This window comes from Diaporthe amygdali (genome assembly GCF_026229845.1).
Source record: "Diaporthe amygdali strain CAA958 chromosome Unknown NODE_23_length_778278_cov_65_433824, whole genome shotgun sequence".
In the NCBI taxonomy this organism is placed as follows: domain Eukaryota; kingdom Fungi; phylum Ascomycota; class Sordariomycetes; order Diaporthales; family Diaporthaceae; genus Diaporthe; species Diaporthe amygdali.
The window spans coordinates 338,206-352,140 of record NW_026517043.1 but is presented as its reverse complement, the minus strand read 5'-3'; the positions used below and the strand labels follow the sequence as shown (position 1 = coordinate 352,140).

The following is a 13,935-nucleotide window of genomic DNA, read 5'->3' as shown; positions in this document are numbered from 1 at the left end:
GCGAAATCATGCTAATGGCCAAGTCAACTTTATCATGAGGACTGGATGTTGTATCCGGACCCTCGGGGTTGTCTCTTCGGATAGGCATACTCGAGAATATTATCTTCAGCAACTCAGAGGCAACTGTCACGCAGGAAAGCAAACATAATGGGCAGGTGTTCTACAAATGTGGGCGTCAGCTTCACAGGGATAAGCATCACCGCTCTGGAGGACTACTCTCTCCATGGATAGGACCAATGCCTGAGACGTATTCAATGCTTGGACAATATATATACACTTTGTGTTACTCTATCCTGGAGCATCCTTCAACCAATTGTGTGGCCATCTTGCTGCTTCTCCTGCTACAATATTGCTTCATGCAAGTCTCTGCTCGAGACTCGCGTTAACTTTGTTCATCATTCGAGTGTCTTGCATCTTTGTGTGAAGATTTCCTTTCGACTTCCACTTCAAATTCTGAGAAAGCGTCTCTCGTCAAAGACGGGCGGGCTTCTCAGTTGGTTCAAAGCCGCGGCAGCCTCGAGAGCTTCTTCGTGACGGAGCTGCCGGCTTGGGCTGTCATGAATCGATTGTGCTTCAGGTGGCAGCTGAACGTCCACAGTCCCTGAGCCTTGGGGCAACAGAATCGGCGCGTTGGCAAACGCAGACGAGTTGTATGACGGAGGAGCTGTGATCATAGCCAGCTGCGTAGCCAATTGGGAAGGCGGCGGAGGTGTACCCATCATTACAGATAGTCCATCTGGCTGCGCTGCCGGTGACATGCCTACAAAGTCAAGACCTCGGCAAGGGCCTTCAAAATTTCTTGATTGTGGATCCCTCAGGAGAAAGGCACGGTTCTGCCAGTGCTGGGGCGACGTTGGTGACATATCTGAAGGTGGCCCTTCGACAACGACGATAGGCTCCAGTGGCTTGGCAGGAGGATACGGCAAATCATTGCTTTGTTTCGAATACTTGTAGCTCTCGAGATTTTCTGGGTGGAGAGGTGGCAGAGTATAGATCTCGTCAGGAGTACCGTATCGTCTTAGCCCAGGATGATTGCTTGTATTTGACTGAGAGGCCGGACCAGGACAGGGTCGTGGGGGTGGAAGTATAGCGTTATTCTCTTCTGGAGTTTCCCCAGGTTGCTCTGTCTTCACCGTCTTGCCCGAAGCTTTAACTTTCTTCGCCTGTGACCCAGACTTTGTCCTTGATTTGGCGTTACTTGCTGAAGCCGGAGTACCCCGTCCTGACTTTGAGACAGAGATCGGCTCCGGCTCGAAGATTGTTTTGGGCCTTCTGATCCTATGATGCGACTTGACGGCCGCGAGAATAGAATTTCCTTCGCCCTTGGCATCCAGACCACCAGCATGCGCGTCCGGCACCGGTCCCCCCTGGCTGGTTTCTGCTGTATGCGTTGTGGCTGCTCTTGAATACTGTGATGACAGTTTGTCCGCAGCATTCATATCTGGGTCTGGTTTCGGCTGCTTTGTGTCGATAACATGACACTTGTCAATCGATGTGGCCCATTTTTGTTCAAGGCTGAGGTGGCCTGCAAGCAACTCAACAGCTCCAGGCTTCTGATCACCCGTTTGGTCGGGCTGATGGCTGGCTCGATCCATGGTAATAGCGCCATCATCTTCAGATGTGACGGCTGCAGGGAGAGGCTTTCTGGTCCTCGCATTCTTAAGGCGTGGACCACGACCCTTCTTCAGGGGTTGCTTCGGAGCCACAGGCTCTGCAGGTTTCTGGATAGCTTGCCCAGATCCCGAAGCCCTCTTTGCTGGTGCAGGGTTTGTCGATATTGTTGAGTACTTTTTTACCTCGCGCCCACTGAGAAGTGCCAAATTTGCCATAATTCTGGTTGTCCAATATGCCCCGTTATCCTTGTGCTCTCGCTCAGAAACTGGCCGCTTTGGTGCTGGCTTGGGAACAGACGGCTTTGACGTTGCCTGTGAACATTTCTTCTCGGCCTTCTTCGTGGTGGATTTGGGTGTGACCAAAGGCATTTGGTCAGCAGCCTCGCTCTTGCTATCTGTCTTGTTGGTCGCCTTTTCTGTATCGACATTGGTACGGCGTCTTCTCTTGGTGCTTCGGGACTCATCGTCAATAGTACCTGGAGGTGACCAAATGATAGGCTTCTTCTCTTTTAGATCGTGCACCCAGGCATCGCAGTCCATTTCCACCCAGAAGTCAATTGTGTCCGCCCAGACGCTGTCAGCTGGCTTCGTGTAGTTGACGAAAATGACCTTGCCATCTTTCTTGTTGTGTATTGCTTTTGCGAACTCCTTTACGACAGTCTTGAGGCCGTGAACTTTGAGACTGGTGCCCATGATAATAAGCAAGTCTGGCGCAAGGGATAAATCGTGCTGTATGATATCAGATATCCGCTGTGACTCGGGGTGTTCTTCGCCGTAGAGGACAATGTCAGGCCGCAGTTTTCCAACGCCGAGTGCACGTTTGCCTTTTTCTTGTCTAGCGGTCGTCGCGTCCTCACAGCGAGGGCAGGGCGGTTGATGGCCTGACATGGTTTGCAACTCTCGGTCGCCCTCATCCCAGTCGATTACGCCCCCGCACTGAAAGCAGCGGAGTGAGCGCAGCGAGCCGTGGAGATAGACGCACTCTACACCACGGTCCGGTTCGGGAGAGCAGGGAACTGTTTGAGCCCCTCCTTGTGTGCATTGACCCTTTGCCATGTCGGTAGCAATGGGCTGTGCTGTACCATTTGCACCATCCTTTCCGTCTTCTTCGCGGCGCACGTCGCTTCGCTGAGAGCTCTCATCGACCGATTCTTGAAGAACAATGTCATCAGCTGGGAGAGTTGCTGCTGGAGTTGCGGCTGCACTTGCTGCTGCACTTGCCGTGGCAGCGGCAGCCGCTGCTCGCGAAGCTCGTGCAGAAAATCGCGACCTGCTACCTGGACCAAGCAGCAGACGCGTTGACAGCCCAACCTTGTCCTCAAGAAGATCGATGTTTTGAGTGTAACAGCGGACCATCCGGCCAGAGTCCCGAAGTCGGCTGATAAAGTGATGCGAGCCGGTCGGATAGGCGTCTCTGGATTTCTGACGGAGGTTGGTGGCGAAGGTGTAGAAGACAGAGGTTTTGATGGGATCCGACCATATGGAGGCGTCAAAAAGGTCACGCCCCTTCATAGTGGAAAGACTAGCGCGCTTGAAAGTCTGAGAGTAGTTGAAGCATTTCGAAGAGCGTGGCGAATCTTCTGCCTCGGATGCAATCTCCGGTGAAGTGCACCTGCTGCTTGAGGTGGATGAGTGAGGGAATACCTCTTCATAAGGATCAGAAAGGACGGGGGGAGGTGAGGACAGGGGAGAGCTGAGAGTATTCGTCTGGGCGCCAGAATCTGAGGGTGTTTGCTTGGGTGTCGAGGATTCGGACGAGGAGGCGTTGCGTGGATCTGAAGAGCATTTAGGGGACTTGGGTGCTTCGAGCTCAGAAGATGTTGTGTCTTGTCGCTGCTGATGCAAAGATCGTACTTTGAGGGCCGGAGAGCCACGCCTGGATGTCCGTCTTGAGGATACGGCTGTTGAAGCAGGTTGAGCTTGGACTTCAGAGTCCTCGTGTGCGTTGCCCTTCTCTTCTCCATCATAATGCGCATCTTCGCGGCTCAGGCTCTGTCCATCAAATTTGACCTGTGAATCTCGTTGCCCGTCCAATTCCAGGAGAGTAGATTCGCCTGCCAGCACTGATTCTTCAGTGAGCAAAACAACCTCTTCCTCACTTGGGTCCGCCCGATCATATCCAGCACCAGCCTCATCACTGGGCCTCGCATCATTTTGCTCAATAAGTTCTCCAGAATTGTTCCCCTCGCTTCCGTCCGAAACTTGGCTCTCGTTTGGATCTAGGACCCTGATGCTGTCGCCTTCTACTGTCGCATCTCTGGCCAGCCTAGGCACACCGACCTCAATGCTATCGCCTACTAGCGACATCTTTCTTCGCTTTCTGGGGCGCCGCTCATCGCCACTATCGTCTGGTGTGACTCCATTCGCTTGGTTCTTGGATCCATGCAGTTTGGCAGCGGCATCGAATTGGCCCTGAATCATGGAGTACAAGCCATTTTCTGAGCGGAAATCCTGCATATCTTGTCAGCAGAGAGCATATGGAAGGCGCACGCGTGTATCCAAATGCACTCACAGGAATCCCGGAATTAGTGCTGATACCGGCCCCCGTCACTATCACAACCTTCTTCGCTTTCCACAGCGAATCGGCAATCTCCTGAAGCTGGTCTGTTGACCCAGCCTGTACGTGTATTGTGGGCATGTTGGGCTAGTACAGGGTCTCTGCAACGGTAAAGCGGACACTGTTTAGAGAATGCCCGAGGCTTGGAGGACCGTTGCTGCCAGTGCTGGGGTAGACACCGCCACGATCTGGTGGCCGGTGTCCAGCAGTCCCTAATGGGCAAGGACGGCCCTGACCCAGAAATGGTTCAGGGCTGTGTCCTCTAGTCCTCCCAATCTTTCTGCAGGGGTGTTTACGCGACTGTTCCGTGTGCTCGTCTCGGCCATCCGTGTGTGGTTTTGATCGTGTTCCCGGCTGGACCAGCATATGCTGTGGCTTCCAAGCGCAATTTATCGTAGCTCTAGCCAGATACGAAAGCCCCCGCAGCCGTGACGCCTTTCTCTCTGGGAGCACCCTGCGTCCTTTATGTACCCGGATGTAAATGTATCACGCCACGGAGTCGCGTCTGGTGGGTTGCGGCAAGGGCGGTAGTGATTCTCGGAGTGATTCTCTGTCGACGAGACACCGGCTGCTCGAAGTTTTCCCAAGAGGACTCTAATCGTTGTGTAGTGTTCGGGGATCGCCTCGCTGTAGATCGTGGCATGGGTGATCTAGTGGTGAAGCCAGAGACTCTCGGGCCGGGTGACGCCACTCTGCCGAGAGGATTATAGACGACGACGAACTGGCAAGATGAGGGTCGGAAGAAAGTAGAAGCAGACCCAATTGCAAGCTCAGAGCCACGGGTAACGGCATTCAAGTCAGATTGGGCCTCGCTGTCATCGTTGTCGGCGGTGAACGCGCGTGGGATGCGGCAGACAAGGGTCCGAAGTCGAGGCACCGCGTCGGGGAGGTACTTTATAAAGACGACGACGTTGCCGAAAAGCAGCCCGAGCAGTGGTCGGAGGTAGGTGTCCGACAGGCAAGAGGAAGTGTTGAGGGGTCCTGATGTCGCTTGCACTGATCAGACAAAGACGCCTGGTGTGGTGGGCTGGCCTGGCCAGGTGTACATGTGGTGGTGGTTTGTCCCTGGATGTAGAGGCGCGAGATGCATGTAGTCGAAAACATCCCCGCACAGGCCAGAGACAGCACCTAGCTCTTTGGAGTTCCTCCCAGCCTGCGACCCTCCACAACGCGCTAGAGGCGGACGGCCGAGACCCCTGTTTCTTTGACCTTGTCAGATTGTCTTGCTGATCCCCACCGTTCGTCCCTGCGGGCGGGAAGCCAACCTTCACCGTGGAACCCAGTGGCTTGAGTGGCTCGGGAGTTGCCGAACAAACGCATCGGCTCCTAGTCTGGCGCAAACTCAACCCTCGTCTTGGGCCCAGACACGGCCATAGAATCTAGCACTTTTTACTTTGGCAGCGACGTCCATCCGCTGTATCTACATACCATGTACGTACAGAGTCATCGCCTGCTTGGCATCCGTGGCGACAGGTACACTCCACTCAAGGGCTTCTCTTCGGTGCGCACCAAAGCTTGAATCCGTCCTCTTGCAAGTACTGATGTGATGAGTGAAGTAAGCCTGTTGCTTGACCTGTTTCCCAGGATGATCTCAATCAGCATTGCTCGTCCCGTTCTTGATCCAGCCATATTTGACCCCATAGCCCTGATGAGCTCGATCAACTACGTTGACCTTGTTTCGGGCTGAGCTCCAGAAATTCATCCACGAGGTTTTCACTAAGTACAGCAGCTCGATCACCGGCCCTTAGATATCCTTGCGTATCTTTCTGAAAGACATTCAACGTTGGCAAGCGCCCAGACGGCGGTCCATGCGCCTTTAGTTTGGCATCACATCAAAGATGCTGGATGAACAGCTTCAGATTTTACGGAAATGAGTCCTTGCTCTGTTTGATGGGTTATTGACTGCGACAAGCAATTTGACGTCCAAATTCACTGCAGCATCAAAATATGTCAACCTGCGTTTGCAGACGCCATGTGTTCATTGCAAGAAACCAAGAGACTTGTTTTCGTCAACGAAACTTGTACAGAATGCGAACGAGGTGGTTAGCGCTGATGGTTAGTATGAACTTCAAGACAATTGCCATTTTCCAGGCCGGTTTCACTGTTGTCGCCGTCGGCGCCAGGAGAGCAGCATCGTGCTGTCAAGTCTGATTGTGCTCATCTCTTTTGAAGCTTCAAGCTGTCGTCGGATCCGTTGTTGTTGCCTGCACTCTAATCACTGAGCAGTCTTGCCCGCACTTTGGACTTCGGGCATAATCATCGGAGTGACACGTACAGTTGTGTACCCTGAGACTTATCCCTAGGCTCTTGATACTTATTCCGAAGCCGTGGACCCTTGAGTCCGTGACCTCAGAAGACCAAAGTCGCAGGGTAGAGGAGACCAGCCGACGAGAATTGCCCAAATGCAGGACCTGGCGGAAAACACCAAACAAGTTGCTTTGGGCGTGGCGATGCCAATCAATGCCAATAACGACATTTCAGCCCAAGCATTTGCTATCAGGGAGCACACAATCTCAAACGGTCAGCGGTGTGCTCTGGGAAGGTGAGGAATGGGAAATGAGACCCTCGGCGCGGCAAGGGTCCTCCTGGCGCATATTGTTATTCTGCTGCTTGCCGATAACACCTTCATGAGTTTGGTATATTTTCCTTCGTAGTCGACAGAGCGCTGTGAGCAGCATTTAAGGAAATGTTGTCTGGACCAACTAGAAAGATGTCACGCGCAAAGGAAGACTCGTCCCGAACATGGTCGAAATGTCATCAACATAATATCTTGCAGCTCGCAAAAGGTAATGCGTAGACGGCACTAGTGAGGACACAAGTTCCGCTCGGGGTCGAGGTCAACAAAATGCCAAAGACGGCATTCGCAGTTGCGATGGCGAGGCTGCCAGTAAGGTGAGGGAAACAAAGGAGGGGCCCGACGACGAACGAGTTAGTACACCAACCAAGAGGAATAAGCGTAGCATAAGACTGCGGCTCGAGCTGGATTTGTACAAAGTCTCCGACAGATGACAAGCCCCAAGCCGCGATGTCGTGACCTCCGAGGAACATTCCCACGTGGGCGGCACGTTCACAACGGTGACACAAAATTCGCAGTAGGTGGTGATCGATCTTAGTAACCTGAACTTGTCTCTCGACTAGATTCGCGATTTTAAATACTGAAAAGTCGTCACTCCTTCGTTGCACACCTCCGCGGCATCGAAGTTTCAAGCTCAATTCTGCTGCTTCTCCGATTCTTGATCTACGCTAGAACCCCCTGTCCATCGAGCACGCAACCGCGAAGTGACCAAATCCATCCAATCATATAATTGCGGTTCCTACAGCGCTACATCATCCACAAATGTCGCCATCGCCCCTAACGATGATTGATAACTTAACTCGCATAGGCAGGCGGTACGTAGGGTTTGCCCTTCGTCCCAGACACCTGGGTCGGTGATTTGAAGTGCCGGAACGACGGCCTGTAACTTAAGAAGTCTTGAATGTGCTGCCTTCTGCAAAACCTGAACCTCTGTGACCTGAGCTTCATCTTAATAGTCCCTTAGTCCAACGCGAAGTTTGTCAAACGTTGCACCTTGCCATTCTAAATTGTACCAACGCTTGTCTCAGAGGTCTTGTGTGTACTCTGACTAGCTCCCCATCTGGGCGTCGTTAGCCATCTTCCCCAGCAATTATGGCGGAACAAGGCGTCCAGTATCACGATGAAAAGGGGACGGAGAAGCAGACAGCGAGTCCCGGCTCTGCATCTGAAAACGAAGAAGCTGGAACTGCCGACATCAACGAAGGCTCTCTCCTCCGGAAGATCGATCTTCGCCTCCTCCCAGGCGTGGGCATCCTGTACCTGCTATCCTTCCTGGACCGAAGCAACGTCGCCAACGCTCGAATCGAGGGTCTCGCCGATGACTTGGGAATGACTGGCAACCAATATCTGACTGGCCTGACATTGTATTTCATCGGTTATGTCCTCTTTGAGATACCGTGCAACATTATCCTCAAGAGGACCTCGCCGCGGCTGTGGCTGCCCACCCTGACGATCGCGTGGGGAATCGTTGCCACGCTGCTAGGAGTTGTCCAGAACCTTGCAGGTTTCTTCGCCGCCCGGTTCTTCTTGGGTGTGGCTGAATCCGGCTTGTTCCCAGGTGGTGAGTAAATTGCGCCGCTCTCGTCTCACCTTTCCACCTGGTATCGCGGCTAACATGATGGAATTCAGTCGTATACTACTTTTCCATGTGGTATAAGCGACGCGAAAGACAATACCGGATATCGCTTTTCTTCAGTGCCGCAGCACTTGCAGGATCTTTTGGCGGCATTCTGGCATATGTGAGTTAATCCGAGTTTCTTGTGCGACAAATAGAGGCTTTATATTAATAAAGTGATCAGGGAATCAGCTTCATGGCCGGAATTGTGTGGTCAAACGGCTGGAGATGGATATTTATTCTGGTAAGTGCGCACACTGAAATCGAAAGGTATAATGAGCAATTTACTTACAACATCGCTATTATAGGAAGGTCTCGCAACGATCGTGGTCGCCGTGGGTGCTTACTGGTTTATTTTTAACTACCCTGATACCGCCAGCTTTCTGTCCGAAAAAGAACGAGCTGTCATCCAAGCCCGACTATCTGCGGATAGCGACTCAACGCACAACGAGGTTTTCACCTGGGCGAATGTTACAAAAGCACTCAAGGACCCGAAGTGTTGGCTATATGGCTTTGCGTTCCACACGATGAGCTTGCCTCTATACACTTATTCTCTCTTCTTAGTATGTCACATGCTACCTCTCATTGTCCTTGAAGATTAGCTAACAATAGGTTACAGCCAAGCATCATCAAATCCCTTGGATATACAGCAGCAAGAGCCCAACTTCTCACCATTCCCCCGTATGCTTTCGCTTTCTTCACCACCTTGGGAGTAGCAATACTCTCCGAGAAGCTCAATAAACGCGCTATTTTCGTGGCCGGCTCGGCTGCTTTCGGCGCGATAGGCTATATTATACTGCTCGCAAACAAGGATCCCATTGGCCGACCTGGAATCCACTACCTCGGGACCTTCTTTGCTGCCGGCGGGATCTACCCAGCCACCGCCTTGGCCCTTTCCTGGCCTGCCATCAACGTCTCCGGCCAGACCAAGCGAGCCATCGCGAACGCCATGCAAATCTCGATTGGAAACTGCGGTGCGGTCTTGGGCACGCAGCTGTACCGCGCCAATGACGGTCCGCGGTACATCGTCGGGCACAGCTTTGCGCTAGGATACCTCTTGGCCAACGTAATAGTGTCTGGCCTCCTGTACTGGATACTGAAGAAGGAGAACACAAAGAGGGAGGCAATTGCTGAAGAGGTGAAAGAAGTGGGCCAGCTAGATGATTGGACTCTAGGCGACGACGACCCGAGGTGGCGATTCCAGTATTAGAGAGGAATGTTGAACGTGATGCGACGTCTAGGACTGCCATTTTCGTGAAGTCTATTTATGTACGTAGGTATAAGGCATAGTCGTGGATGGTGAAGAGATGGAGATATATATATACCCCAATAGTGTCCCTAATATTCTGTTTTGCTCATGCACGTACGCAGCCCTCAATAGTCCTGCTACTGATCTTGTATGCGGTCAACCACCATGAAGGGCTGAGTCAATCTGTGTAATACCCTCCTAGAGCTTTTTGACCTTCTGATACTTGATTCGTTCATGATATGCACTTCTCCAGATGTTCACTCTCAATTCACGATGATTTCTCGTGCAAGGTTCAAACGAGCCAGGATCGAACGGTCGGCTGGGTCCAAGGCTTGCCACCGTGGGAAGTTGATCAGTGACCAGAATCCACAGTGCAGCTTCATCCTGCTTTCGCATCGGCTGTTGCGAACAGTATATATGTGCCTGAGTATCACAGTACTGTGAGGGTTCTCACCTGGCCTAGACTGCTGGTCCCACACTCCGATGTTCTTTGCATCACAATACTTGCACATTCACATGTGTAATGTCAACTGTCCTACCGATGCAAATTTGCATATGCTTGCCAACGTGTCACGACCTCGACAGAACGCTGGTAATACATGCTACATATGGTTTCAAGGTCTGCCTACATGGGGTTCATGACGAACTTAGGGCGGAGAGAGAGCCCCATTCCTAATTAGAACGAGTTCAGTCCGGTTGCATGCATGCCATAGATTAATTGAATGTCACCAACGAACAAACATTTGAGGTCTGGTGGTCTGCAGCGCATGTGCATCTTATCCATGGGCGCACTGAGAAAGTGTGTAGCCTTTAATGGGAGTGTTGTTGATCACATGAATACAAGTGACGGGGGTGGTTGATGCGGTCGCTGGAAGATCTAGCCTAGTCGATATGGGACACTGTTGCACATTACTACCCCTGGCATATGTAGATACAAATGCCTTGCTCGGTACCCGCTGGCGATTGGTGGGAACATCCAAACCATGGCTCTGATGGCCTGTCTTCGATTCGTTGGAAGCGATTGCCGGACTTGACATATGGAACTGATATGCCGAGGAGTCTACAGTGTTGCTCAGCTACCTAAAGTTGTAAAAAGCTCCGCCTGCTAGCTATTTACTTGTTGTGCATAGCATTTATGGTATTAGACATGGGAATTACAATTCGAGGAAGATGGAAGTTCGTAACCAACGATAGCCGTACTATTCCCTGATGTCATGGTTTAATGGTCACGTGAAATCGCGGCTGGACTTGGCGCGGCGACAGAGAGGGAACAATAGCATTCTTATTCGACCCGAGTTCTTTGGGCGGCAACCCGAAATTTTCATGAATTCTCAAGGCATCTTGTGACTGTTCTGGCCCAGATTCGTAATGGATTCGTAGAGGTCAGTTCCGTCCAGATCAGAGAACGAAGTGGCAACGAACCAGGTGCTTAGGTGTTTTGGTAGTCAGTCTGCTGCGTGGACAGACGCCAGTGAACCGAACCAGATCAAAGCGAGGTGTGTCAAGCGGCAGACTGGGGGGAGAGCTTGGAGAAGTGGGTGGCTGGGAGCGACAAGACGGACGGAAGATGGACGGACTGGGTATGGCCTGGGTTAGGCCTTGTCGTCGCAATGGTTCTTCAATAGGTAGCCAGCGCACGCCAGCGGTCGAGAAGGCCGGGCCGTCCCCACCGCGCTACTTGGATAGTGCAGCCCACCTGTGCCCACTGCCCACTGCCCACAAGGCCCCCCCGCCAACGCAGCCCACGCATGCTCGCATTCACCCACACATGCTCTGCCCGCGAACCGCGTCGGCCAAAGCAACCCGCGCCCTGGTGACTGCAAATGCAAATAAGTGCAACACAATGCGACAGACTGACTTGACAGATTGATCTGATCGCATTTGCCACTTGGATACCCACGACAACACTTTAGATTTGTACAACATTACATTCAGTACTGTCTGGACTACAGACTTGCAGGTTTCAAAGAAAGGCTGTCCTCTCGCTCGCCCGCCCAGAGCTCCAGCAATCATCTGCCCTAGGTATTGCTGTTGCTGGTGCTAGGCAGGGATCACCCACCCAGCACCCAGCACCCAGCGCCCCTCGGTTTACCGCGCTGCGCGTCGCAACCACCTCGCCCGTCCGTCCACCAGCCTGTCTGTGTGTTCCGTTTCCCGCCTCCCGTTGCCCGTCGCCCGTCACCGTCACCGTCACCACCCACCCTACTGCCCACCTTGCCTGCCACTCCCCGCCGAGTCCACCCCTCCGACCGCACCGCCTGCCCTCGCCCATCGCGCGCATGCGCCACCACCACGCCCCAATCGCGACTCGACCATTGTTGGAGGGAGTAGACCCGGACCTCGACCTCGACCTCGACCGCAGCACAGCGCCCATTGTTGACCATGTCTCGGCCTGCTAACGGCTTGCCGAGTCAGGCAGGACTTGGTGACAACAGTGCCCCTGATCCCACGGCCAACCCTCTTCTCTCTCGCGACAACATCACTTCCAATTCCCAAGATCACCTCGATTCTCATCGCTCTCGCCCATCACAAAAGCGCTCATCCTCCAACAGCGACTCCCAGGCCACCATCCTCTCCTCCGACGAGTCCAACCGCGTCTTCACCCCGCCCATGATCGAGACAGCCGCCAGCGACGGAGGCCCGGGCAGTGGCCAAGGTTCCAGCCAGGAGTCGCAATTGTTCCAGCTTTCGCAACTGGCTGCTGCCCAGGACAAGCTGCCCGGCCAAGCTCAGCCCCTCCGCTCTGCCGTCAAGAGGACCGCCGACGGCACCATCAAGGACCCACGATTTTCCCCTACAGCCTCTCCAGGCCGGGGCGTCAGCCACTCGAGGAATACCAGTGCCGTGAGCGCTGCTTCTACTGCTAGCAGTCGCGTCACCGAGGTAAGCTTGGTCCAGAAGACCTCTGACTGTCTTCGGCACTGCCACGACATAGTAAGCAGATACTGACGCGTCATGCTCGTAGCTTTCCTCCGAGCTGAAGACACGCCTCTCCTACGCTCTGCTCAAGGTCAACAACGGTTGGGAATCGCGAAACATCAACCAAGTCGAGACTCTGGCATCAAGAGGTGTTTCTCCGGTATCGAGCAACTCTACAATCCCCGGCGCGCCAAGATCGTCGGCTAGCCCGCGCATCCAAACTTCACATGCTCCAACGCCTCTGACTCCACACGCCGCGTCCCTGCCCATCACGGCCCCTGAGAATGCCTCGCAAGGCCCTCCAGCCAGTCCAGCATCACATCCCGCGAATATCCAGCTACTGGACATTCCTTCCCTCGCCCCTCCAGTATCGATACAACCCCATCACAGTGAAGGCAACCCTCGGCGGAATCCGAACCCAAAGCACCCGCCCAACTTCCCACCACCACAGCCGCATCATGCCAGCCCACGAACGCCTTCTCTGGCCTCTTTGAATCTTTCGCCAGATCCGCGAGGTCTGCTCAATGCTGGAGACCCAATGGTGGTCTCACCCACTCACAACAACCGCGAGAAGGATGCCATGGAAGCTCTGCTCTTCATGAGCAGCCCGGGCAATTCTGCAAACCTCAAGCAGTTTCCAAGGGACTCTCAACCCCTCGAGCGTGTCCGCAACGGGGCGTCTGCCGCATTTGCGTCGCAAAGGACCGCGTTGCCCACTTCCGCTCCAAAAAGGAAGAGCCTTCCCAACGGCCGTCCAACCCATAGCTCACAACCACTCCCCACGGCGCATTCGCCCAAGAAACGCGTTGGCTTTGGGAAATCTCATAGCACGCTAAGTGAGATGGAGATTGACGACCCTACGAGTCCTCGCCGTCACGCCGGTTATGCGCGTCCGGCGGCACCACCACGGAAAGCAAATGGCACAGCAGTAGACATGCTACCGCCACATGGGAAATTCGCGGTGCCACTCACCTCAGCATCCGGCAGGCCCACGCGGCCTAAGCCCAGGATTAGGTCTTACGAGGACCTTGACGCAATGCTCGACCGTGTGGCCGCGGAGGCCTCGTCATCGGACTCTGACGATGAAATTGACCTTTCCGTGTCATCGAGAAGGCGCGAGGGCTCTGCCGGGATGCGTGGTTGAACACCTAGGATGTCTATTAACAATATGACTTCTCGGGGACCCTGCAGGCTATTCGATCTCCACCAGTGGCCGAGACAGATGCCTACAAATGGCTTGTCCAGGCCCGGGTGTTTGGTTTTAATTTTGGCTGTGCCGGGCTGACTTGCACTTTTCCTGGGTGACCCATCATTTTTTTCGGCAGCTTTGTGTGGAGTCTTGACCCGAGGCCCGGCGGTCGGCCCCATGCGCGAGTTTAACTTCTTTTTTGGAGCCGGACCTCGCCT

The 13,935-nt window shown here is 53.6% G+C and overlaps 3 protein-coding genes across 3 annotated transcripts; 2 read left to right on the top strand and 1 right to left on the bottom strand.

Annotated features, from left to right (window-relative positions):
- Positions 1 to 446: 446 nt before the first annotated feature.
- On the bottom strand, positions 447 to 4,251 carry J7T55_004820 (Hst3 protein; the record flags this gene model as incomplete). The annotated part of the gene is made up of 2 exons (XM_053130549.1): positions 447 to 4,064; positions 4,126 to 4,251. The coding sequence occupies 2 exons, from the start codon at positions 4,249 to 4,251 to the stop codon at positions 447 to 449; spliced, it is 3,744 nt and encodes a 1,247-aa protein (XP_052991246.1).
- A 3,586-nt stretch (positions 4,252 to 7,837) lies between these two features.
- Positions 7,838 to 9,570, top strand: J7T55_004819 (major facilitator superfamily transporter; the record flags this gene model as incomplete). Its single annotated transcript, XM_053130548.1, has 4 exons — positions 7,838 to 8,306; positions 8,375 to 8,484; positions 8,669 to 8,923; positions 8,980 to 9,570. 4 exons carry the CDS (start codon positions 7,838 to 7,840, stop codon positions 9,568 to 9,570), a joined length of 1,425 nt encoding a protein of 474 aa, XP_052991245.1.
- Positions 9,571 to 11,991: 2,421 nt separating this feature from the next.
- On the top strand, positions 11,992 to 13,672 carry J7T55_004818 (uncharacterized protein; the record flags this gene model as incomplete). Its single annotated transcript, XM_053130547.1, has 2 exons — positions 11,992 to 12,492; positions 12,575 to 13,672. 2 exons carry the CDS (start codon positions 11,992 to 11,994, stop codon positions 13,670 to 13,672), a joined length of 1,599 nt encoding a protein of 532 aa, XP_052991244.1.
- Between the last annotated feature and the right edge of the window lie 263 nt (positions 13,673 to 13,935).